Source organism: Zeus faber, assembly GCF_960531495.2.
Source record: "Zeus faber genome assembly, chromosome: 1".
Lineage (NCBI taxonomy): Eukaryota > Metazoa > Chordata > Actinopteri > Zeiformes > Zeidae > Zeus > Zeus faber.
Window position 1 is genome coordinate 62,385,267 of NC_137193.1, and position 23,080 is coordinate 62,408,346.

General features: G+C 44.7%; 1 protein-coding gene across 1 annotated transcript in view; it reads left to right on the forward strand.

The window, feature by feature from the left end:
* Window positions 1-23,080, forward strand: part of fnbp1l (formin binding protein 1-like) — a gene marked incomplete at its 3' end in the record, with an annotated part of 70,298 nt that overhangs the window by 39,237 nt on the left and 7,981 nt on the right. The window contains exons 3-10 of the mRNA XM_080005964.1: window positions 792-842; window positions 3,559-3,706; window positions 4,968-5,030; window positions 10,464-10,568; window positions 11,110-11,238; window positions 11,399-11,545; window positions 12,065-12,295; window positions 20,979-21,088. Coding sequence (XP_079862090.1) covers window positions 792-842; window positions 3,559-3,706; window positions 4,968-5,030; window positions 10,464-10,568; window positions 11,110-11,238; window positions 11,399-11,545; window positions 12,065-12,295; window positions 20,979-21,088 — 984 coding nt within the window. The remainder of the gene's footprint in view (window positions 1-791; window positions 843-3,558; window positions 3,707-4,967; window positions 5,031-10,463; window positions 10,569-11,109; window positions 11,239-11,398; window positions 11,546-12,064; window positions 12,296-20,978; window positions 21,089-23,080) is intronic.

A 23,080-nucleotide genomic window follows, 5' to 3' on the forward strand; every position in this document is an offset into this window, starting at 1 on the left:
TTAGCACATTTCAGATTTTAGATAATGGATATATTTCATTGTACACATACACACACACACACACACACACATTATTTTACTGGTATCAGTGATGTCCAAGTAAATACATCTGGTACGTGAGGATCCATGTTCCCGCACACTTCTAAACCATAAGAGACACAAGTATAGTAAAACACACACACACACACACACACACACACACACACACACACACACACACACACACACACACACACACACACACACACACACACACACACACACACACACACACAGAGACAGACAGACAGACACTTGCACACACTAGCGGGTACCCACTTGGGCAGCACACGTGCGTGCTGTACACACGTGCGTGCATGTGTGTGTGTGATCAAAGACATAAATCCCTGCAGAATACGGCACACAGCCACTGCATGTACGAAGAAATTATCAAAGACACATCTTTAATGGGCTGCTTGTGTGTGAGTGTCATCAATGGAAAAAATAAGACTGCCTAGTTTTTCATATTTTTTCATTAAAAATCACCATCCACACACACACACACACACACACACACACACACACACACACACACACAATGTTCTAGTTCACCCATTCACATCCTGCATTCTTTGATGGTGTATTTTGTCAGTGCCGGAGGGAATTAACCAGGGGTGAGACTTTGATGTTTCAAACTTTGATTCCTTTTTATTCATACGCTCTCTTTCTCGCTCTTTCTCTCTCTACACCACTCTCTTTCTCTCTACACCACTCTCTATCTCTTTCACTCGCGATCTCTCACCCACTCACAGGAACCTGGTCAAAAAGTACTGTCCGAAGCGTTCTAAAGATGAAGAGCCCAGGTTCGTGGCACTATGTCTGTTTGTCCAAAAGTCTGTATTTTGCAAGAGCAGAAATGTTGCAGAACCTCTCCTCTCCTCCCCAGCTTCTGGAACCCCTAGCACGTTCAGCGTTATGTCAGGTGCCATGCGGAATTCACCACAGGCTAGGTTCTTCAGACTCGTACCAGCCCTCCAGCATCTCTCGTTTTGTAAAACAATCTTTCTTAAATTGTTGCTTCTGAGAACGGTCACAGACCGTCAAAAAATTCCTTACGCCATTTCCTTGCACTGGCCACTTGCCTCCGTTAGGGCTGGACAATGAAACAATCTTGATCATTTTTCACAATTAAATATTCCACGATAACGATGATACATTTATGAGATGTATTTTCGATACCTGAGTTTTTTGAGTTCTTTTTCCTCTCCCTACAAAGATGCAACATGAACAGCCAGTTGTACAGCAGAGAAACAACCATGTGATAGGCCAATCATCTGACCAGTGTTGGGGTCTAGGTGCGTCGGGGCTTCTTCCGCTCTCGCCCCGGCCGCGGTGCTCTCCGGCCGGGCAGCGTGTAGCCGGGATGACGCGGCAGGTCTTCCTCAAGCACCAACTTGAACTCGAACTTGCCCTCCTCCCAACCCGAGCCCGAAGTGGCCCCATCCCACAAAAGGAGAATGATTTAAAGCAAGAACCCACAATTTTCAGTCATGTCTTGTCTGACACGATCGGAGAGAGTCCCTCGGTCCGCTCCAAACCTCCCAGGGCCTAAAACTAGCTTTTGTGGTTGCCAAGCTGGCCTGGTGGCCAGCTTGGCTTGGCAGGCTTTTGGTTGCCGGCTTTGATTTCATTTCATTACATTACATTACATTTAGCAGACGCTTTTATCCAAAGCGACTTACAATTATTCAAAGACCGACGGACGCAGCCATCAGGAGCAATTAGGGGTTAAGTGTCTTGCTTAAGGACACTACAGCATGCTAGCAGAAGGAGCCTGGGATCGAACCAGCAACCTTTACTAGACGACCAGCTCTACCTCCTGAGCTACCATCTCCTACCATCCCTTACCATTGCACAATCTTGCAATGTTCTCAGCGCAAGCCCTCGAGGCAAACTTTGTCTTTTGCCTTTTTATCGCGCTGAGACCTCCCCTTGTCAAGATTGGTCCAAATACCGTTGTGTCATGGCAGGGGACGGACTTCAACATCCCGCTCCGGGTCACTCAATCTCCTTCTTTTCCCATTTTTTTTTTCCAGGGCCACAAAATTCGGCGCATGTTTTATATATACTGCATTTCAAATACAAATATAAATATAATCATCTTTATGTAAAGCAAAGCTACTCTTAACTCCTCTTGCTGCCGAGTTTGTTCTTCCTTTGCCGGCGCGTTTCTTATTGGACACTCTCCTGAAGGTGTTCTGGGACATCTGGGTCTTTTGTTTTCAAGTATTTTTAAGTGTATCTCCTGCTTTAGTTCTAACATAATACCAGAGAACGAGTCCACAAGACCCTGGATGGCGTCATTCTCTTGGACAATAAAAAAAAAAAAAGATCGGTTTGGACGATTCGCACAATTAGGTCACCGAATTGTCATGGAAAAAAGCGTCATTCGTTGAAAAGCAAGTGGTTTTTATCCCTGACTGTATAACCTTGTTCTACTGCTTTCCCCTGTTATTGACTCTTCGGCCAACAGCGCTTTCAGCAGGACACATTCTTACTTTCTCTGACTGTGTGGAAATCAGATGTTTTCACATCACAGATGACGAAGAAAGGCGCGTGCGCACCGGTGCGCACGTGAGTAAATGCACCAACGCACATGCAGTGTTCTGGTTTCAACTGTAACAGCAATATTCAAATATGCGCATTTGTTGTTTTTTTTGGGGGGGTTGGTCATGTGGGAAATGGGGATGCATAGCAGAGTGGAGATTGCTACCTCTCTATTACGCATTTACGCCACTCCTATACACCTACCTGTTTTCCAAATGATCAGTCTTAAATGAATTTTAAACTTTTTGTCGGACAGGATTTAAACTGTTTAATGAAAATAGTAAGGAAATCGTTTGGGGGATGGAGGTACTGCGCAGGTGCTATGCAAAATCCTGACGGAGTTATAGTACCGGAAACACCCGGTGTATCGCTGCTGCTGCAGACAGATGAGCGTGTCATGTGAGGCGAAATAATACAGGAGTAAAGTAAAAAAATAAAGTAAAAGAAATACCGGAAATACCGTAGTTACAATGGTTTTTTTCCATATGTTGCTATGTATGAAAAGACCCAAAATGAACAGTGGAAGTGACTACTTGATTAATATAAGAAAATTATTAAACAGCATTTGTATAGGAATGATTCTGTCCCAAGCTTTTTGATCCATAATGTATAAGCGGTTAATCGCTGTAACCGTGGCCATTATAAGCAGTTTGCACTGTATAAAAAATAACATATTGTGATAATTTTTAGCCATATTGTCCATTCCTAGCCTCCGGGCAATATTTTTATATTATATATGCATTTAGTTTGAAGTACATCGGTCCAAAGCATTAATAAACAAGATGACATCATCCAGGCAGCCCTAAGCGTTTAAGTATTTCACTGAGAAGCACATGTTCGTGAGAATGCCACAAGGTAACAAATTTACGTGACAAATCGAGGTAAAGTAAAAATGAACTGGCTTTCATAAGGTCGCATTAAATTTGTCTGTGTCTGTGTGTGTGTGTGTGTGTGTGTGTGTGTGTCTGCCAGGTTCACGTCGTGCCTGTCCTTCTACTCCATCCTGAATGAGCTGAATGACTACGCAGGCCAGCGAGAGGTGGTCGCGGAGGAGATGGGCCACAAGGTCTATGGGGAGCTGATGAGGTACAGCCAGGACCTGAAAGCTGAGAGGAAACATGTGAGTTCGCCAGCGGCCGGCACGTCACTGAGCCGCTCCTTTCCGTACCACTTTCCCACCAAGGAATAGGAACTAAATGAGAAGCCATTTAGGCATGGAACCTTCTGAAATCGGAACCTTAGCAGTCCCTAAAAGAGTTCTTCTTGCATTCCCCACCTCTCCTAGGAACTGCAGCGATCAGGAAGAGGTCCATCGGTTGCTATATTTTGAGTTCTGGCTTTTCAGCGTTTGACCCACCAACGTTATGGTTTTCTTTTGTATGTAAGAGTTTACTGGTGACAGTCATTATAGTGAAACACGGTGCTTCCAAAGGGGCAAACTCCACCCACCTGGTGAACAGAGTTATGTGAACAAACGCTCCCTTTGAGGATCCTAGCCAATTAGAAGTGGCCTAGTGCCACTGCTCACTTTACTGTGGGCTTGTTCAAAATCCAGAAGTTTACAATGTAATGTTTTAGTCGACGGACCTGGCATACAATGCTTCAGAAATATCCTGCCCAAATATCGCGATACACAATATTATCGCCATTGTTGACAGCGGTGGAACATTTTTTGAATTGAACAATTATTAAAAAAAATAAAATTCTAATATATGATTATATTATTGTATTTTATGTGTAATTTATTGCTAAAAAGAATTTAAGAATTTAAGATTTATAATGAAAAAAATTGGCTGAACAACGTGCAAAGCATGCTGTGTGAAAGCAGAGCATGCTTTGATCTCGCGAAAAATTCTCACAAGATCATAGCCTGCTCTGCTCTCCCACTGTGTTCCGTGTTCTCGGATTAATGGCGCCACCCTGCTGCTGATTGCTGACTGTTATTGCTTTTCCCATTTGCCTGGGTCCAGACCTTTGAATCCGCCCACTCCACCGAGTTCACTGATTATTCTGAAGATGGAAATGGAGTGTAACGAGTTGACAATTCTGTCTGATATCAGGCATCTTGAAGGGTTATGATACTGTGAAAATATTGCATATGGTGGCAAATATCAGCCCAAGCCGATATTCAATAATATCAGAGCACACAAAAATTTGGATATCAGTGAACACATTCATTGATTATGAAAATTGATGTCAATCAAAATCCTGTTGATCAACCAATCGATTGTTTTCTTTCCAACAGTGTGAAATTCCACTCTTGGAATTCCACACTGGTACGCTCCAAACCTGATTAGATTAGGTTGAATCCTTTTGGTTGTACATGGAATTTTGTTTTTCAATGTGTGTGTCTGTGTCTGTGCATGTGTGCGACCATGCAGCACCTCCAGGAGGGCAGGAAGGCCCAGCAGTATCTGGACCAGTGTTGGAAACAGATGGACAATGTGAGTATGGCGCAAATGGGATCTTCACCCTATTTCCATCTCACAATGGGGTTGATTCATGAATAGTGTGCCGCACAGATTTCTGCTGAAATCGTGCATACGCAACATCTTACACAAAAAATTGGGATCCAACACTATGTTTGCACTTGAATTTGTTCTTACTTTAGAAAAAAAATTACTACCTCGGACCATGTGTACGCAAAAATCCCCCAAAAAAGTAAATATTGAATATTACACAATATAAAAAGAAAATATATTGTGGCAATTCTGCCTGCAAAACACCGCCAGAGTGGTGTTTTCAGGGCCCTCCAACACAGAGACACAGGCGATGGCATTGAAAAGTACGAGTTTTATTGTAGAGAGTGGGCAAGTTGGAACAAGCCGGGAGCAGTTGGAAAATGTGTCATGACAAGGGCTCCTCCCCTGTGTGTCTGTGTAGGGAGATGGGGGTCTTACCTGTTGCTCGTTGATTACTTTAACTTTTACTTTCAACAGGCACAGACTCTGTAACAGGGTTCCCATACCTTAAAGGAACAATACTGTCCAACAAAATAGAAACAGTCCCCTTGCCCAGAGACCTGGTTGCCCGGAACAGCATGGTCCATAGGTGACCCTCCCCCAGGGCGATGAAGCAGACTACCCCCTGCTCCCTCCAGGAGTGTGGGGCCTGGGGCTGCTGTGCTGGCTGGTGGAGGTGTAGACGGGCTTGGCTGTTGTTGGGGCTGCTTGGAGGGGTGGCCTGGCTGCTGGGTTGATGGATGGTCCCGACCATGGCTGCTGCGGGGAGCAGCTAGCTGCAGGGGGTTACCCATGGTAGCTGCTGTGGCTGCTTCTCCTCCAGTCCTCTGCCGGACACCATGAATGCTGCTGCTGCTAGCAGTCGGGAAAGGGCTAGTACTGTGGCCGCCCGTTCACCCCCTGGTGGCTCTAGTGTGTTTTTGGACGGCCCTTTTGTGTCCTTTCCCCGTTCTGGAGAGTCCGTGTTCAGGTGCCACTGCTGTGGTTTTGCCTACAACACAACGTTTTCAGGGTCCTCTGACACCGAGACACAGGCGATGGGATTGAAAAGTGCCAGTTTTATTGTAGAAAGTGGGCATGGTGGAACAAGCCTGGAACAGATGAAAAATGTGTCATGACAAGAGTTCCTCCCCTGTGTGTGTGGAGAGAGGGGTTTTACCTGTTGCTCGTTGATTACTCTAACCGGCAACAGGCACATTGTCACCCTGATTCTGGGCCCAATTACCTAGACCAAGACAGGCGTGGCTGCTTAAACCACCACAGATACCAGACACCATAGATATTTACTACCAATAATAATCCGACACCTATTCGTGTGTGTGTGTGTGTGTGTGTGTGTGTGTGTGTGTGTGTGTGTGTGTGTGTGTGTGTGTGTGTGTGTGTGTGTGTGTGTGTGTGTGTGTGTGTGTGTGTGTGTGTGTGTGTGTGTGTGCGAAAAAAACTCTGTTGTATGTGCAGTTGGTTAACTTTACACAAGCCGGCTATAAAGCATCATATTCATTTCCAAGCCAATTGACAATGGATTACTTCGCACCGTGGTAAACGAGGCGGCATTCGGGTCAGAATGAGGACGCAACCTTACCGTCCACTTCTGCCAAGCATCCTTCTTGCCAACGTTCAGTCCCTGGAGAACAAGATGGGTGAACTTCGAGCGAGGATTAAATTCCAACGAGACACGAGGAACTGTTGCGTCCTCTGCCTGATGGAAACATGGTTGAACCCACTGGTGCCGAATGAAACCATCCGTCCAGCCGAGTCCTTCTCCGTGTTCCGAGGCGACAGATGGGGGGAGTCAGGGAAATCCAAAGGTGGAGGCGTCTGCCTTATGGTAAACAACCGCTGGTGTAACCCCAACAATACCAAGTTTCTCTCCCGCTCCTGCTCGCCGAACCTGGAACAGCTGACCATCTTATGCCGTCCATTTTATCTCCCCCTGGGAATTCAGCACGGTCATCATTACAGCCGTTTATATTTCACCGCAAGCGGATACTGACACAGCACTGTCGTAGCTGTATGATGTGTTGTGCGGATTTCAAAACAAACATTCCGACGCGGCTGTGGTGGTGACACATCACGTGTGCCACCAGGGGAGATTGAACTTTGGAACATTGCTACACACCTTACAAGAACGGATACAAGACCGTCTCGCTCCCTGCTTTCGGGAAATCTGACCACGCCACAATCTCACTGGCTGCCGTTTACAGGCCTCTGATCGCGCGAGAACTCGTGGTGACGAGGGAAGTGAAGCGGTGGACGGACCAATTAGAGGCTGCGCTTCAGAACGCACTCGCTGACGTAGACTGGGACATGTTCCAATCAAGTTCAAGTGATGTCAGAGAGTTTACTGATGTAGTGGTGACTTATGTGGCTACGTTAGCAGACAGCATCATTCCCATGGTGAAAGTTTGGATATTTCCAAACCAGAAACCGTGGGTTGATAAATCCATCCGCTGCGCTCTGAATGCTCGCACGGCCGCTTACAACGACGGTCTTGTATCCGGAAATATGGACAATTACAAAGCGGCGTCGTACAATCTGCGGAGGCCGGTGAAGGACGCTAAACTGACGTACAGGGAGACTGTGGAGCTACAGATGGAGCAGGGGGACACAAGACGCTTGTGAGAGGGCCAGCGGACGGTAACAAACTACAAGAGCAGCTCCTCCCCAGCCACAATTGTAGACGCCTACGTAGCCAACGAACTGAACTCCTTTTATGTGCGGTTCGAGTCGGGCAATAGCACCGCTAGCTCGCCGGCTAATTGGAGTTACACTGCTGGGGATGAGCGAGCACTGTGTCCGTGCACAAGGTCAGGAACGCTCTGATGCGGGTGAACACCAGGAAAGCTGCGGGCCCAGACGCCATATCTGGGCGAGTACTGAAAACCTGTGCTAACCAGCTAGCTCCGGTGTTCACTACAATATTCAACATCTCCCTGGCTGAATCAGTGGTCCCGTCCTGCTTCAAGAGGTCCACCGTCGTGGAGCTGATTGTAGACTTAGGCTGTCCAAATCACAGAGGATTTAACACGGACTTTACAAACAGACACTCTGGTGAGAAATGGGAGGCAGCGTCTTTACCACCTCAGGCAGCTCAGGAAATTCCGGGTCTCGGTGAGGATCCTCAAGTCCTTCTACTCTGGAGCAGTGGAGAGCATCCTGACAGGCAACATCACGGCCTGGTTTGGGAGCTGTACTGCTCAGGACAGGCGGGCCCTGCAGAGGGTGGTGCGTTCAGCTGAACGTACCACTGGAACTAGCCTCCCCTCCCTGCAGGACTTATACACCAGGAGGTGTAGTAGCAGAGCCCGTAGGATCATGAAGGATCCTCATCACCCCAACAACAGACTGTTCCAGCTGCTGCGGTCAGGCAAGCACCTCCGCAGTCACACAGCGAGAACAGAGAGACTGAGACTGAGTTTTTTCCCGCAAGCCATAAGAACTGTCAATGCTGACCTCACCAGGGTCCTCACTGAGCCACACACATAGGCTCCACTACCTTACTGTACTGTATGTAGCATACTGTACCACATACTGTGTCACTGTTCTGGGTTGTTCGGTGTTACCGTATTGCTGCGCTGTACTGTTGTATACTGTGCTGTATATCCCACAAACACTACCTCACTTTATTCACATGCCACTTTAATGCATATATCTGTATATACATAATTGCCTATCTCATATACATAAGTCCATCCCATATATGTAAGCCTATTCCCCTTATCTACTCCATTTTATTTTATTTTATTCTATATATTTTCATTTTATTCTATAAGTATTCGACTTACTGTTTTACGCTTTAGGAATCAGTTGGTCTAGTAGAAAGAAATTTTCCTAGGACATATTGTGTGTTATCACCGGGTGCGTTGCTTTACATTTCACTGCATATATGTATGAAAGTATGTATATGTATGTGACGAATAAACCTCTTGAATCTTGAATCTTTATGGATATTGATATGCAGCTTCAGGAGAGAGTGCATCTATAGAGATCGCTGGATCTAGTGATCAGTGGTTGGTTGACCTGGTTTCCCCTCTCAAAACCCTTCTTTTTTTTAAATTTTCTCTTTTATTATTAAGTAATAACCTTGAAAAAACCTTTATCACCAAATCAACTGGGCCACACGAGACCACCATGTCAAAATGATCCATCAGCTTCCTCGCTACAAGCACCAAACAGCCTCCATGCAATTAATAAATAGAAAAAATAACTTTTACATCAATCAACTGTTTTTATTTAAGCCATTTAAGTGCGATCCTCCGGAGAAAACAGCATCTACCGGCTCCGTCAGTGCTGCGTAAAACTCCAGCAGCTGCAGCAGGCATACGCAGTAGGACCTCTCCGTTTAACTCTGTGCTGGGACCAGGAACATCCTTATATGGAGGAATTGAGGCGTTGTTTATGATAATAAGCACTCGCGAGCACGTGCCTGTCCATTTAGAATGGTTCAGATTTATCAACATACGCACATGTTTAGGAACAAATGTGGCCAGTACGTACGCGTCATGAATCCGGGGCTGATGTATCCAGCTTTTTTGCGCACAAAGTTTCTTAATAATTCGTAATATGAAAACACAACAAGGCCCCAGTCTCTGTTAAACAGCCACACATATACACACTTCTCGTGTTCTGGCATCAAAGGCAGTACCGGTTCCAAGGTGACATATCATTTGTAAGCAAGCTAGCTCGCCTTCTATAAATGGTAAAACACAATGAAGTAGACTCAAGGCTGTTTTGTTTTGAAGCGATTCATATGTCAGGGCTGAAATGGGATGATTTGTCACATCTAAAAACCACGGCGCCCTGTATTTTGAACTCTCCCAAGTGACTAGCCCTGCAAAGGTTACAAAGGACCTAGTAGTAGGAGTAGTTTTGCTATTTGTTGATGCTGCAAATTCTCGTCTCAAAAGTTCACTTGGGAGAATTGAGATACCATCAGAGGGACATTAGTCCTACATACATGCATACATTTATTCTTAATCAATAATATCACTCTTTTTTTTAATCGCGTAATTATTTCCCCCAAAGAAACAACAAGCACCTGTGAGAGCAACTTTAGTCTGGAATGTTTGTGTGTGGTCTTTGATGTCTTTGTTGGTCACTACCGTCATTGCTGCCCTCTTATGTCTCTGCTATCCCCCACCTCTCTCTCTCTTGCTCTCTCTTTCTGCTTTACTACTAATGCAACCCAGATGGGCTGGCAGGAAGGAAATTGTCTCTCTATTGCCATCTTTATTCCTCTCTCACTCTCCTTCCTGTCACCCTTCCTCTCATTTTCTCACCGTGGACTTCCGTTCACCTTTTGACTTCTCCATATTCAATGTAAGGCTGCAAAGTGTCGGTAGTTCAGATACAATGTTTGTGTGTTGTCTTATTAACCTCCTTGCCATCTTTCTCTCCCCCCCCCCCCCCCCCCAGAGTAAAAAGAAGTTTGAGAGAGAGTGCAAGGAGGCGGAGAAATCCCAGCTGGGCTACGAGAGGTTAGACAATGACATCAACGCCACCAAATCGGAGGTGGAGAAGGTACGCCAGCCCCCAGCCCCCACGGAACATGAACACACTCATTAATCTCCCTTTCTCCCCCTTTTTTTGCTTAAGACAATATCTAATCAGACCGCTAATGAAAATGCTTATGGTGTTCATGGAGGTTGGAGGTGTGTGTGTGTGTGTGTGTGTGTGTGTGTGTGTGTGTGTGTGTGTGTGTGTGTGTGTGTGTGTGTGTGCGTGTGCGTGTGCGTGTTTGTGTTCCTCTTTTTTTGGTAGCGCATCAACAGCGCTGCATAGCTGCGTTTTTTTTATTTCAGTAATTTGCTGAAGCGAGCTGATACGCAGCTTCTGACATTAGGGTGTGTTCAAAAACCTCAGATTTTTGAGTAATGTTAAAAAAACCCATGGTTGAGCGATGGTCACGTGTGACATGTGACCAATACAGTAGCCTGATACAGTAGCCAGTTTATCGGTTAAACAAAGAGTTGAGTATTGTAACCTGAGGTACCACCGACTTATCCTATTCAGCTTCAAGTAAAATAAACTCATGGTTTAATTGTCAATCATGGTTGTCCAGGCCAAATCTCAGTACTACCTGCGGACTCACATGGCCGACGAGAGCAAAAACGAATACGCAGCCCAGCTCCAGAACTTCAATGCAGAGCAGTGCAAACACTTCAACAACGCCATACCGCACATCTTCAAGGTAACGCTGCGGAAATCACTTGCTTATTGTTTAGAAAAAAATGTTTGAGAAAGGAAGTGACACAATGAAGTTAAAATTACAAATACAGCTAAAGACCGCCTTGTTTGAACTAGTCTGTGTTGGAAGTTAATTCTGGTCCCCCTTCCAAACGCCGTGGCAGAACTTGCAGGCCATGGACGAGCGCAGAACGATAAAGCTGGGAGAGACATATCGGAGCTTTGCTGAGGTGGAGCGGAGGGTCGTACCGATCATTTCCAAATGCCTAGAAGGCATGGTCACCGCCGCCAAAGCTGTCGACGAGCGGAGGGTAGGGGAAAGCCTGCCAGTTCAACGCTTCACACACACTCTGGTCAATGTCGTTTTAAGGCCGTGCTCTGATCTCCGAACCCAATACTGTTCCTTCATTCTTACCTTACCTGCTTACACTTACCCGAAAATCCCTTTTTCTAGATGAACTCACTTTATACTTAGTGAGTATATACTTAACTGTGGAAAGAAATCCAAGAACCTCCATGTATTTATCTGTCTAAAGTTATGTAGGAAAAAATTCTCTTTTTCCCCATTCTCATTCTCAAGTTTCATTCTATCTATTGTACTATCCATTGTTCTGTCGTTCGTTCTTTCATTCTTTCAACGCAAATTTGTTCCCGACTATTGCTTCACAATTCTTAACAACTTCCTGTCCCTTAGTAGGAAGATAAAGGTAAAGAAGATCTAGTGATAAATATACTGTAGATTTTTTTTTGTTGCAACAAGAAATGCAGAAAAAGAACCACTAAACAATGAGTTGCTCTTTCCTGCTCCATATGAACCCCTTATTCTTCAGGATTCCTCCATCGTGGTTGAGTCCTTCAAGTCGGGCTTCGAGCCGCCGGGTGACTTCCCCTTCGAGGACTTCAGCCAGAACCTGAGCAGGACAAGTTCCGACGGGACCATCAGTGCTACGCCCAAGGGAGAGAGGGAGAGGGACACGGGGGGGCCTGGGCTGCGGCCGGACCCAAAACACTCCATGGGCAAGGCCAAGAACAAACTATGGCTGTTTGGGAAGAAACCCAAGGTGAGGGTTGTTTTTCGATTTCATTTGTTTTAGATTTTCAGTTTGAAGACCTGAGCTGAAAAACGCCAAACCTATCCGTTGAAATGATTTTGCCTGTACTACCAGTTGGCTGGTAGTTATAGTTGGCTACTTTAAGGCCCCACATACTAATGATCTGCAATAAACACACACGCACACGCAACGCGCACACACACACACACACACACCCGCAATCACTCAGTAGAATGACTGTAGTCATCCTAAGTAATCGATGAAACTGCGTTGTTCATATCCTGAATCGAGAACTTCTAGTGTGTGTATGTGTGTGTGTCAACTCTGCCAGCTCGAGGGTGTGTTCTGCTTTTCTTTTTCTTTTTTCTTTTTAAACAATCTTAAGTCTTTCCTAGATTACACCGACTGGACTTTGCTCCCTTTTTTTCCAGAAAGAAAGTCTGTTTAATTATCAACTGCCTACCTTTTTTTGGTTGTTGTTGGCCTCACCAGCTGCGTGATTCAAACAGGAATTTTTTGTGTGTGATGGATAAGGGTAAAAGAGTCTACATTTTGCCAACCATTCTATGTGTAAGGATTTTTTTAAAGGGAACCTATTATGCAAACTCACTCTTTCAGTGCTTGTGCACATACATTTGGATCTCTGGTGGGCCTACTAACATACAAACTGTGAAAAAGACAACTCAGTCAGTTTTTTGTTAGCTGTCTGTTTCAGAAAACGTGGTGAAGGGAGCTTTAGCTTTGCTGCCCTAATACACGTAATCGCTAGGATTGAGCGTTCGTACAAAATTACATTCGCGATTGCTTGGGGGCAGCGATCGGCGATATAAGACTTTATCGGGGGTATGTGTGCGCACCGTGAGGTTTGCGGACGCATGCATGCGGTGGGGTTCGAGTGTGCTTAGAACATAACGTAATGTACCATAATTTCCGGACTATTAAGCGCACCTGAATATAAGCTGCACCCACTGATTTTTTTTTTTAAATATTTATTTTGAACATAAATAAGCCGCACATGTCTATAAGCCGCAGGTGCCTACCGGTACATTGAAACAAATGAACTTTACACAAGCTTTAACGAAACACGGCTTGTAACAAAAATAAATAGGCTTTAATGAAACACGGTTTGTAACAAAAATAAAAATTAGCGGTAAACAGTAGCCTACCAAGAAAGTCATTGGGCACTATCTTCCTCCTCCTGCGCACTGAAACCACTGAAGTCATCTACTTCGGTGTCGGAGTTGAATAGCCTCAGAATTGCTTCATCCGATGTTGGATCGTTTTCACTGTCGCTCTCGTCACTTTCATCCGGAGGCAAATTCCCCGCTGAGCTCATGCTGCCCTCTTCAACATGCAGCAGGTCCAGTCTTTCAAAACTTGTTGATGATAGTGGATTTTTTGACCATGCTCCACGCTGTCAGGACCCACTGGCAGACACCACGATGGTCCACCTCTAAAATCCTCAAACTTCATTGCGGTGGCGATTGTTTTGGCTTTCAGTCGGACCTGCACAGTTGAAACACCTCGGCCGTCTGCTCTCTGTGTGTTGACCCAGTCTTAGAGCTCATTTTCTGGTTCGGGCCATCTGCTTTGCTTCCCTCTGAAAGCTTTTGTTGTCTTTTTGCACCGAGTCAGTTCCCCACGCTGCTGTTTCCAGCGTTTTATCATCGACTCATTAAGGCCAAGCTCCCGTGCAGCAGCTCTATTTCCTTTTCCAACAGCCAGATCGATCGCCTTCAACTTGAAAGCTGCATCATATGCATTTCTTTGTGTCTTTGCCATGATGAGGGTGACGAAATGACTACCGTAAATGATGGGAAGTTTGAGTGCGCTCGATTTAATCTAAACAGTTACATTGTTTCACCTTAACTCGTTCGGCAATTCCATTGGTCTAATAAAAGCTTCATGCCGCCAAAAACTGAGCACCGTCACATAATGTGTTTTTTGCTCAGTTTTTTGGCGGCATGAAGCTTGTGAAAGCGGGAAAAATCCATAAATTTGCCGCGTCATTGGATAAGCCACGAGGTTCAAAGCGTGGATAAAAAGTAGCGGCTTATAGTCCAGAAATTACAGTAATGTATTGTGGCAAATGCGCTCTCCCTATTCCAGAAGTGCAGGATTTATTATTTACACAAAAAAGAGCCAGTTTTTACTAAATTAATCCCATAGCAACAGAAAGCAATGGGGAGACGTGTGTCTGTAACCCTAAACCAGTAGGGACTCAAAGGTTTTTTTGGAACAGTACGGGGTAAGGGCTTGGACAGTCCCTTAACTCAGTTGTGTTTGGAAAATGTTGTTTAATACACATAGGAAACAAACAAAAATAAATAGATAGAAGACAGGCACGGGAGCCTGCATGCACTGCTGTCCAGAGGAGAAACAGAAAAACTCTGCTCCAGTTCTCTGAGTTCAGAAGAAGAAGAAGAAGAATCTTTAATTGTCCACAGCACGTCTACACCATGCATGACACACTCTTTAACCAGTCCCCTGGTGCTCTTCCACGGAATGCTGCCCACTGCTCCTAGCCAGGAGCAGTGGGCAGCATTCGTGGACGCGCCCGGGGACCTGGTGACGAGTGTCCATCGCTGGTCAGACGATGATGTGTGAGTGTTTTTGGTGGGGGTCCTTACTGACGTTAGGTGGAGGAAACCCCATGTGAGCACGGGGAGAACATGCAAACTCCACACAAAAAGGCTCCTATTTGGGAGATAACCTGCCCGGAGCACCCGGAGTTAGGGTCACGTTTTTAATTTTCCATACAAGTAAGAAGCTAAGGAAACAAAATTAATTGAAATCTTTCTCTATGAGATTATATTATATATTGCTATATTATAATCACAAACTTGCCCAGAGCATGTGCCTTTTTTTTTTTTTTTTTTTTTTTTTTTTGAGCACCTGCCCCTAAAAGTCTCTGTACGGGACTGTAGACGGGAAGTGAGACCCGATCACCAGCGGTTACACCACAACTCTGAGCGGAGAGGGGAGAGCCTCTGTCCCCGCTCTCCCTCGTCCCCCCCTCTCCGTCCCCCTCTCTCTCTCTCTCTCTCTCTCTCTCTCTCTCTCTCTCTCTCTCTCTCTCTCTCTCTCTCTCTCTCTCTCTCTCTCTCTCTCTCTCTCTGTGTGTGTGTGTGCTCCAGTTTCAGAACACGGTAAACGGCACTTGCACTGTTTCAATTCTCTGATTTTTCCTGTCATCAATGTCAACCCCGATAGACGGGGTCGATTGCCTATAGAATAGAACCTCCCCCTATCTGAGTAACTCCACCCAGGACTGGAGCGCGACCGGACCCGCTAGCATCGAAACTAAGAGCTAATCATGGGAAATGCTCTGTTGGTTGGAGAGATCACCACAAATCTTTTAAAGGAAAGAGCAATTAATAACAACTGTCTGTGACAAAACTGCAGATGAGGGAAATGTAAGTATTTAAAACTTAATTCTGCTGTGTGTGTCCACAGTGGGTTGACTGTAGCGCGCAATCCGCTCCGCGTTTCTCCAAACAAAACCGTAGATGGGATTGAGCAGTTTGACAGGTCCTGAGGTGAGGGGTTAATTTCCTCAGATACAGAGAGTCAGGTATCGACTGCCTGCTTTGAGAACTCTGGTCGTGTCGGGATCGAGTCGGGAATGACACAACGAGTTACAGCCAATGAGAGCAGACACAGGGTGAGGGCGTCAGAAGGAGTCGAGAAGGGGAGACGGAGAGATGGTAGTGCATGGAGCAGCAGCAGCCAGAAACACACAACATACCTATTTTACTTTTCTTCCCTAGGTTTTTTTAATATACTTCTAATTTAAATTCTGCTTTTATTCTTTTTTTTTTACATTGATCAAGAATATAATTACAACGAAATAATCCTGTCCCACGCATGGTGTCACTTCTCGTGTGTGCTTTTGTGACAAAACATATTTTGGAGACCCGACAGACTCGTCGGGATTCCTCCTGGTGAAAGATCTTGTAATGTGTGATCCCTGTCACCGATCTGTCATGTAGTGTGAAACCGCATGGCATTGAGTAGCTGGTGTAATCTGTTTGACGGTTTTCAGGTGAACCGACATATTACTCGGCAGCCATGCTAGTCGGCAGCCAGATGTTTGACTGTGCGTTCTGTGATATTTCCAATCAAGTTTTCTTTTCTTAATACTGACTGCTTGATGTGCTGACTAACAAGCTCTCCATGTGGTCTGTCCTTTTTAAACGGTGCAGTTTATGCATTAAAGCTCAGCTCAGTGGTCAATCAAGACATTATACAGTAGATCCTAAGTCAATAGTCCCTCCAGACTTGTCCAGTGCATGTCCTCACATTAAGGCCACTAGAAACCAGAACCCAGAACTCCCTGTAGTACATGCTATGGTAAGCTATTGGAGCTCTGTAGCAATAGTAAGTAGTAATAGTGTACTGTATATAATACTTCACCAGTCCCTCTCCAATTGTATTCAATCACCTTTTTTCTAGTATGTGTTTAAGATTGCGCATTGCGTTTGAGCATTGGGGCACATAGGTTTGTCGTGGTATCAACAACCTGGAGTCGGTGCGCTATCCTCTCCGCGTTATTCCAAACACAACCTGAGATGTATTTCTTTAATTTTATTTTCTGACATTTTCGTAATTGAATGTAACAGAAAAGCCCCAAGCCCTGCTGTATCCCTTAGGGCTCCAAGCTCTGCGCTGCTCCGGTCACACGGTGAAAGTCGGAATAAACAATACTACTGAATTATGTCTTGTAGATCTAATATGTGTGAGGATTCAGCAACTGCATTGCTTATTTCTCACCTCAAATTTGTTCAGAAACAAATTTTAGTGCACTGATAAGGTGAAATCAGTGAAGATTTACAGAATAAATAAAACTCTTAACTCCATTGGCTCACAGAACAGCCACTTTTCAGCCTGTTTTCAGACTGGGTGGATTGTATGTTAGAATGGCTGGAATGCATATTCTCAGTGGTATTTTCAGCAAAAAACCTTAAAAACATGTTTTGGGGACCTAAGAGACCTATATTAACTTGGTGAAATGAAGCATAATAGGTCCTCTTTAACATTCATTTTCCTGCCTCACTGTTGAAGGAGGCATTAGTTGACTAATGGCTATGGAAACGATTACTATATTATATTACTATAGCTATATTAAAGGCATTTCTGCGTTAAGTTCTATGCCTCTTATTTAGACCTAGCTAGTGCTAGAAAACAACATCAAATCCACTCAAGAACCCCTTGAGGAAGCCATAGAAACTACACCAACATCGCCAAACGTGACTGCTCCTTCTGCATGAAGCAGAGGGATCTTGCAATGCTGGTCATTTGATAGCTGAATGTCTGTCTGTGCTTGGACAAACTGAAATGAAAGGTTCAGGGATATAAACGGCGTAGTTCAAGGGGCGGGGATTAAGCAGAGATTGACAGGTCTCAATGTGAGGGGGTAATTTCCACAGATACATAGTCAGATGCCCATTGCCTGCTTTGAGAGCTTAAAATCTCAGCACCAAAACAAGGTAATTGGCATTCATCAACAATATTTGCGAACACCAGACGCTACAACATATCATGGACATTTTGTGCAATGAGCAAATACACTATTACTTACCTTTACATTTACATTCAGATCATTCACCAACCACTGGACTTCTACACATTTCTAATTCCCATTACGCTCTACCTGATATTTTGTGCATATCACCAGTTCCTCTCCCACAGGTAGCAAAGCACATCAGTGTTGCCACCTCCACAAAATAGAATGAATGTGTTAAATCTGACCCCCCCCTCCCATCCCTAACCTCCTCTCTTCCTTCTTACCTGCCAGTCTCCCTCCTCCACCCCCCCGCCTCCTCCCTTCACCGCCCCCCTTTCTGCCCCACTACGCCTGCACCCAGCCCGCTCCTCTGAGCTCCCTCCCCCGCCGGGACTCGGCTGGGACAGCATGGGCCACCGCCTGGCAGACATAAAGAGCACAGTGCCCTGGATCCCCTCCCTGAGGGGCCTCAGGAGAGGGGTAGGACCTCGATTGGTGACACCTGTTCCGAGGAGACAGGGTTTTTTGGTTGTTTTTTTTTGTCTGTGTGGAGTGTGCTATATTGAAAAAGGTTTTTCTGAACTTGCCTTTTTTACATTACTTCTCTCCTTCCTTTACTTTTTGTTTTCTCCTGTTGTCCCTCCCTCCTGTACTCTGTCCGACCCATCTCTGACCTATAAGCTGATGGGTTTTCTCTGGTCCTTTCCAGGTGCTGCAATTCTATCTACCTCTCTCTTTTTCTTGCTCCATCTCTCCTTTAGACCAACTGCGCGTTTCTCTGTCTCTACTTTGACCGACTCCTGCCTCAATCACAGATCTAAGGTTAATTTTTGTGATTGACAGCGTGTTGTTGTGTTGTGTGCTTGATTGCTCTGCAGAGAGCTTTTGGGGGCGTCGACAATAGTGATTGCGGTGATGAAAACGGGCTGAAATAGTTTCAGCTTGGAATGTAAAGTGTTGGTCTGACAACACCCTTGTTTGCAGTGGGGGGGGGGGGGGGGTGTGTGTGTGTGTGTGTGTGTGTGTGTGTGTGTGTGTGTGTGTGTGTGTGTGTGTGTGAACCAGCGCTAATGCTGTTTCAGTATGCTGCTAACCAGGCGCTAGCTACCGTCAGACAGTTTAACACAAACATGTCAATAACACTCACCCTCTGCCAAAACTAAAGTACTGTAATTGGCTTTTTTTCCCCTGTCGATTCTTTCTGTCCTGAATATGATAGGTGGCTCCTAATGCCAAGTTCAGACTAGGTGATTCTGGCCTGACAGTTCTTTGGAGATGGACAAGCAAAACTCCAGATCGGAGGAAAGTCATAGCGCGCTCCCGTGAGCGACGAGCCTGTGGTGTGAACTGCTCAGAACGCGATCCGACTGCTCACCGAGTGCTCGCCAATGGCTTGCAGGCGTCTGGGGAGATCAAGCAGGTTTAATATCTGGTCGTGTCGGGATCGACTCGGGAGTGATGCAACAAGTTACAGCCAATAAGTATACAAGTACTCCTCACTTAACGACAGAGTTCCGATCCTAGGACCAGGTCGTTAAGCAAATTGGTCGATAAGCGAGGACCCGTGTTATTTCATGGAAAGGGGTCTTGGCCATTGAGAACGCTAGTGTAGTGAATACTGACCGACTGCAGGAACGAGACTGAGACTGAGAACAGTGATGAGATGAGATGCTTGACGCTGAGACGCAGCACACAATACAGACTGGTCGGAGAGCTGGTCAAAGTGAGGAGTACCTGTAATAGTACCTATTTTACTTTCCTTCTCTAGGTTTTTAAAATATTTCTTTTTTCAATTCTGCTTTTGTTCGTTATTTTACATAGTCCTGTTCCACGCATGGTATCACATAATTTCCGGTGTCACTTCTTGTGTGTGTTTTTGTGACAAAACATATTTTGGAGACCCGACAGACTCGTGGGATTCCTCCTGGTGAAAGATCTTGTAATGTGTGATCCCTGTCACCGATCTGTCATATAGTGTGAAACCACAACGACTTCAAGATTCCCCGTCACAAGACAGAATGTTGTGTAGTATGAACAGTACAGCGATCTGACGACTTTGAGAATTGTGTAGTGTGCCCATGGCATTGAGTAGCTGGTGTAATCTGTCTGACGGTTTTCAGGAGAACCGATTGATATTGCTTGGCAGCCATGCTGGTCGGCAGGCAGATGTTTGACTGTGCATTCTGTGAAAATTCCAACCAAATTTTTTTTTTCTTTAATACTGACTGCTTGACGTGCTGACTAACAAGCTCTCCATGTGGTCTGTTCTTTTTAACCGGCACGGGTTATGCATTGCGGCTCAGTGGTCAATTAAGATGGTAAGTGGTGTGGCTGTGGATCCTAAGTCAATAGTCCCTCCAGACTTGTCCAGTGCATGTCCTCACATTAAGGCCACTAGAAACCACCTGTATGACCCCAGAACTCCCTGTAGTACATGCTATGGTAAGCTATTGGAGCTCGGTAGCAATAGTGTACTGTATATAATACTTCATAAGTCCCTCTCCAATTCATATTACCTTTCTCCTCGTATCTGTTTAAGTTTAGCTGTGTGTGTGTGTGTGTGTGTGTGTGTGTGTGTGTGTGTGTGTGTGTGTGTGTGTGTGTGTGTGTGTGTGTGTGTGTGTGTGTGTGTGTGTGTGTGTGTGTGTGTGTGTGTGTGTGTGTGTGTGTGTCTCAAAGTTCTCAAGAGCTCTTTCGCCATCTGACCTAGCCTCCATTAGCATGGCTAGAGTACAAGCTAAACCATCACCTCTCACGCCCTGAACAACACCTGGCTGAACGGTCAATTGGCTTTGGGGTTTGGTGTGTGTTTGGAGTGTGATGGATTTGTTTGGCCCAGAAAGAAAATGAACTGTCAAAATAATTGTTTATTGACTTTTGGTGTGATCTCCATGAAATTGAGATATCATATCATGATGACATTGGATGTATAATTCATTTGGAGATATTGAGATATACATTGATACGGTTGTAATTTCTCTTCTTTATCACAACAATCAGTTCTCCCATATATCGCACAATCCCAACATCACCCGTCCTTTCCCACGACCAGTTTGCCGCTACTTCATCTGCAGTCAATTCTCGAAGGAAGGACTGTTACACATAGGGCATGGGTGAATCTAACACTCTCTTCTTTGTGGGTGTTTTGTTTTGTTTTTGTTTTTTTGTTTTATTTCCTCCTCCCAGGCTCCTTCCTTGGAGGATTTCAGCCACCTGCCCCCAGAGCAGAGGAGGAAGAAGCTGCAGCAGAGGATCGATGAGCTTAGCAAGGAGCTCCAGAAGGAGGTGGACCAGAGGTAACACTGCAAACACAGTCTCATCTAGTGGGGGTTCAAACTGCTTCACTAGAAATTGAGATTGAACAGCAGTGTTGTTTGGCACTACCTTTTGCAGTTGCACCAGTGCATTCTGTAGGCTACAATAGGTTGCCAGGAGGAAGTGGTGCATTTTCCTGTTTCTAGTGTCTTACACAGATGTAGCCAAAATGTGTATTTACAGGGGTGCAAAGTTATTAAAACCATAAAACGTTTGCGTTTGACCAGGTTGAAAAGCTGCGTACAGCTATCCTTTTAAACTGATTACAACATCCCCTCCTGTATTGTTAAGACTGACAGAAGCAACATTAATACGCAATTATGGATGAATTAGGACAGAGAAGCAAATTAGCACAACAAATTATCCTTATTACAAGAACAATAAAAAAGTATATTTTATCTAACCTCACTATATTCATGAATGAGTTTAAAATTAATGCCCTAATGATGCTTGAACAGCCACAGCAAAGTGTAGTCGACGCATGATCCAAAACCTGCCTAAGATTGGGAAGTTTTTCTCCTGACTCCAATAACTTTATTAACAGCAAATACAAAATACAATATCATCCACAGGAGGAAGGTAGCACTCTTTAAAATGCGTACTTCACCATTCTGCACAGGTCATAAAAATGACCAACAATAACACAGAGGAATATGAATTCCCCAAAGAGAAAATTTAAATTAGTGCATTGGTGCAATCAATCTTTAAAATATCACTGTAAGAATGTATTTTATATAAGTAAAGCCTCGATGAATTAATTTTTGTTGCTCATACTGCAGGCCTTGATATTAGTGCATGCAGCCAAGTTACTTCTGTTTGCAGTTAAAACGTCATTTATTCTCAATTAAAGTGGCCATGATCATTTTTGGAATATTTATATCACATAGAAATGTTTAAATATTGATAACATTTAATTTAAATCATTAAAGACATTAAATAAAAATTAATTTAAATTAATTTTTGTTACTTTATTTTTGAAAGGAGCAAAAAGTCTTTGCGGTAAACAAACACTCGTCAAGTCCCCTCTTGGCAATTTCTTAAGGAAGGAAAATGTATAAAGCACATTTGCAGTGATATTATGGGAGGACCTTAAAAGTAAAAGTTCTATTCAATTTTATTTTTTTCAAAATGACCAGAAACACACTTGGTCGGTGTAGAATGTGTTGAAGTCCGCTGTTGGTATTATGTGCGTGCATGCGTGTGTCAAGAAAGTTGATGACGAACATAAACGTTTACAGTATTTTTTTAAGTTGACCCTTCCTCCATCCTTCCCTTTCCTCCTTCCCTCCTTCTTCCTCCTTCCCTTCTTCCTGCCTTTGCTTCTTCCTTTCTTCCTTCCTGCCTTCTTCCTTCCTCGCCCCCCCATTCCTTTCTTCCTCCATTCATTCTTCCCTTCTTCCCCCTACCTTCCTTCATTCCTTCCCTCCTTCCTTCCTCCCCCCATCCTTCGTCTTTCCATCCATCCTTGCTCCATTCCTTCCTTACTCCCTTCTTCCCTTCCTCCTTCCATCCTTCCTTGCTCCCTTTCCTACTCTATTCTTCCCTCCTTGCTTCCTGCCTTTTCTCCTCCCTTCCTTTCTTCCTGGCTTCCTCCCTTTTTCCCTCCCCCCTTATTCCCTCCTCCATGACCTCATTCCGTCCTTCCCTTCTCCCATTCATCCTTCCCTCGTGCCATTCTTCCTCCCTCTTTCCATCATTTCCATCCCTCCTTGCTCCCTTCCTTCTGTCCTTCCTTCACTCCCTCCCTCCCTTTCCTTCTTCTATCCTTCCCTCCCTCCTTCCCCGTTGACTCTTCCTCCCTCCTTTCCTTTCCTTCTTCCCCTCTTTCTTCCTCCTTCCTTCCTTCCTTTCTTCCTGCCTTTTCACTTAGTGGTCATATGTTTGTATAGGAATAATTATATAATAAATAGTTGAATGAATAAATAAATAAATAAATCCAAATGAAAATAGAATCGAAGATTTACTTGAAAACA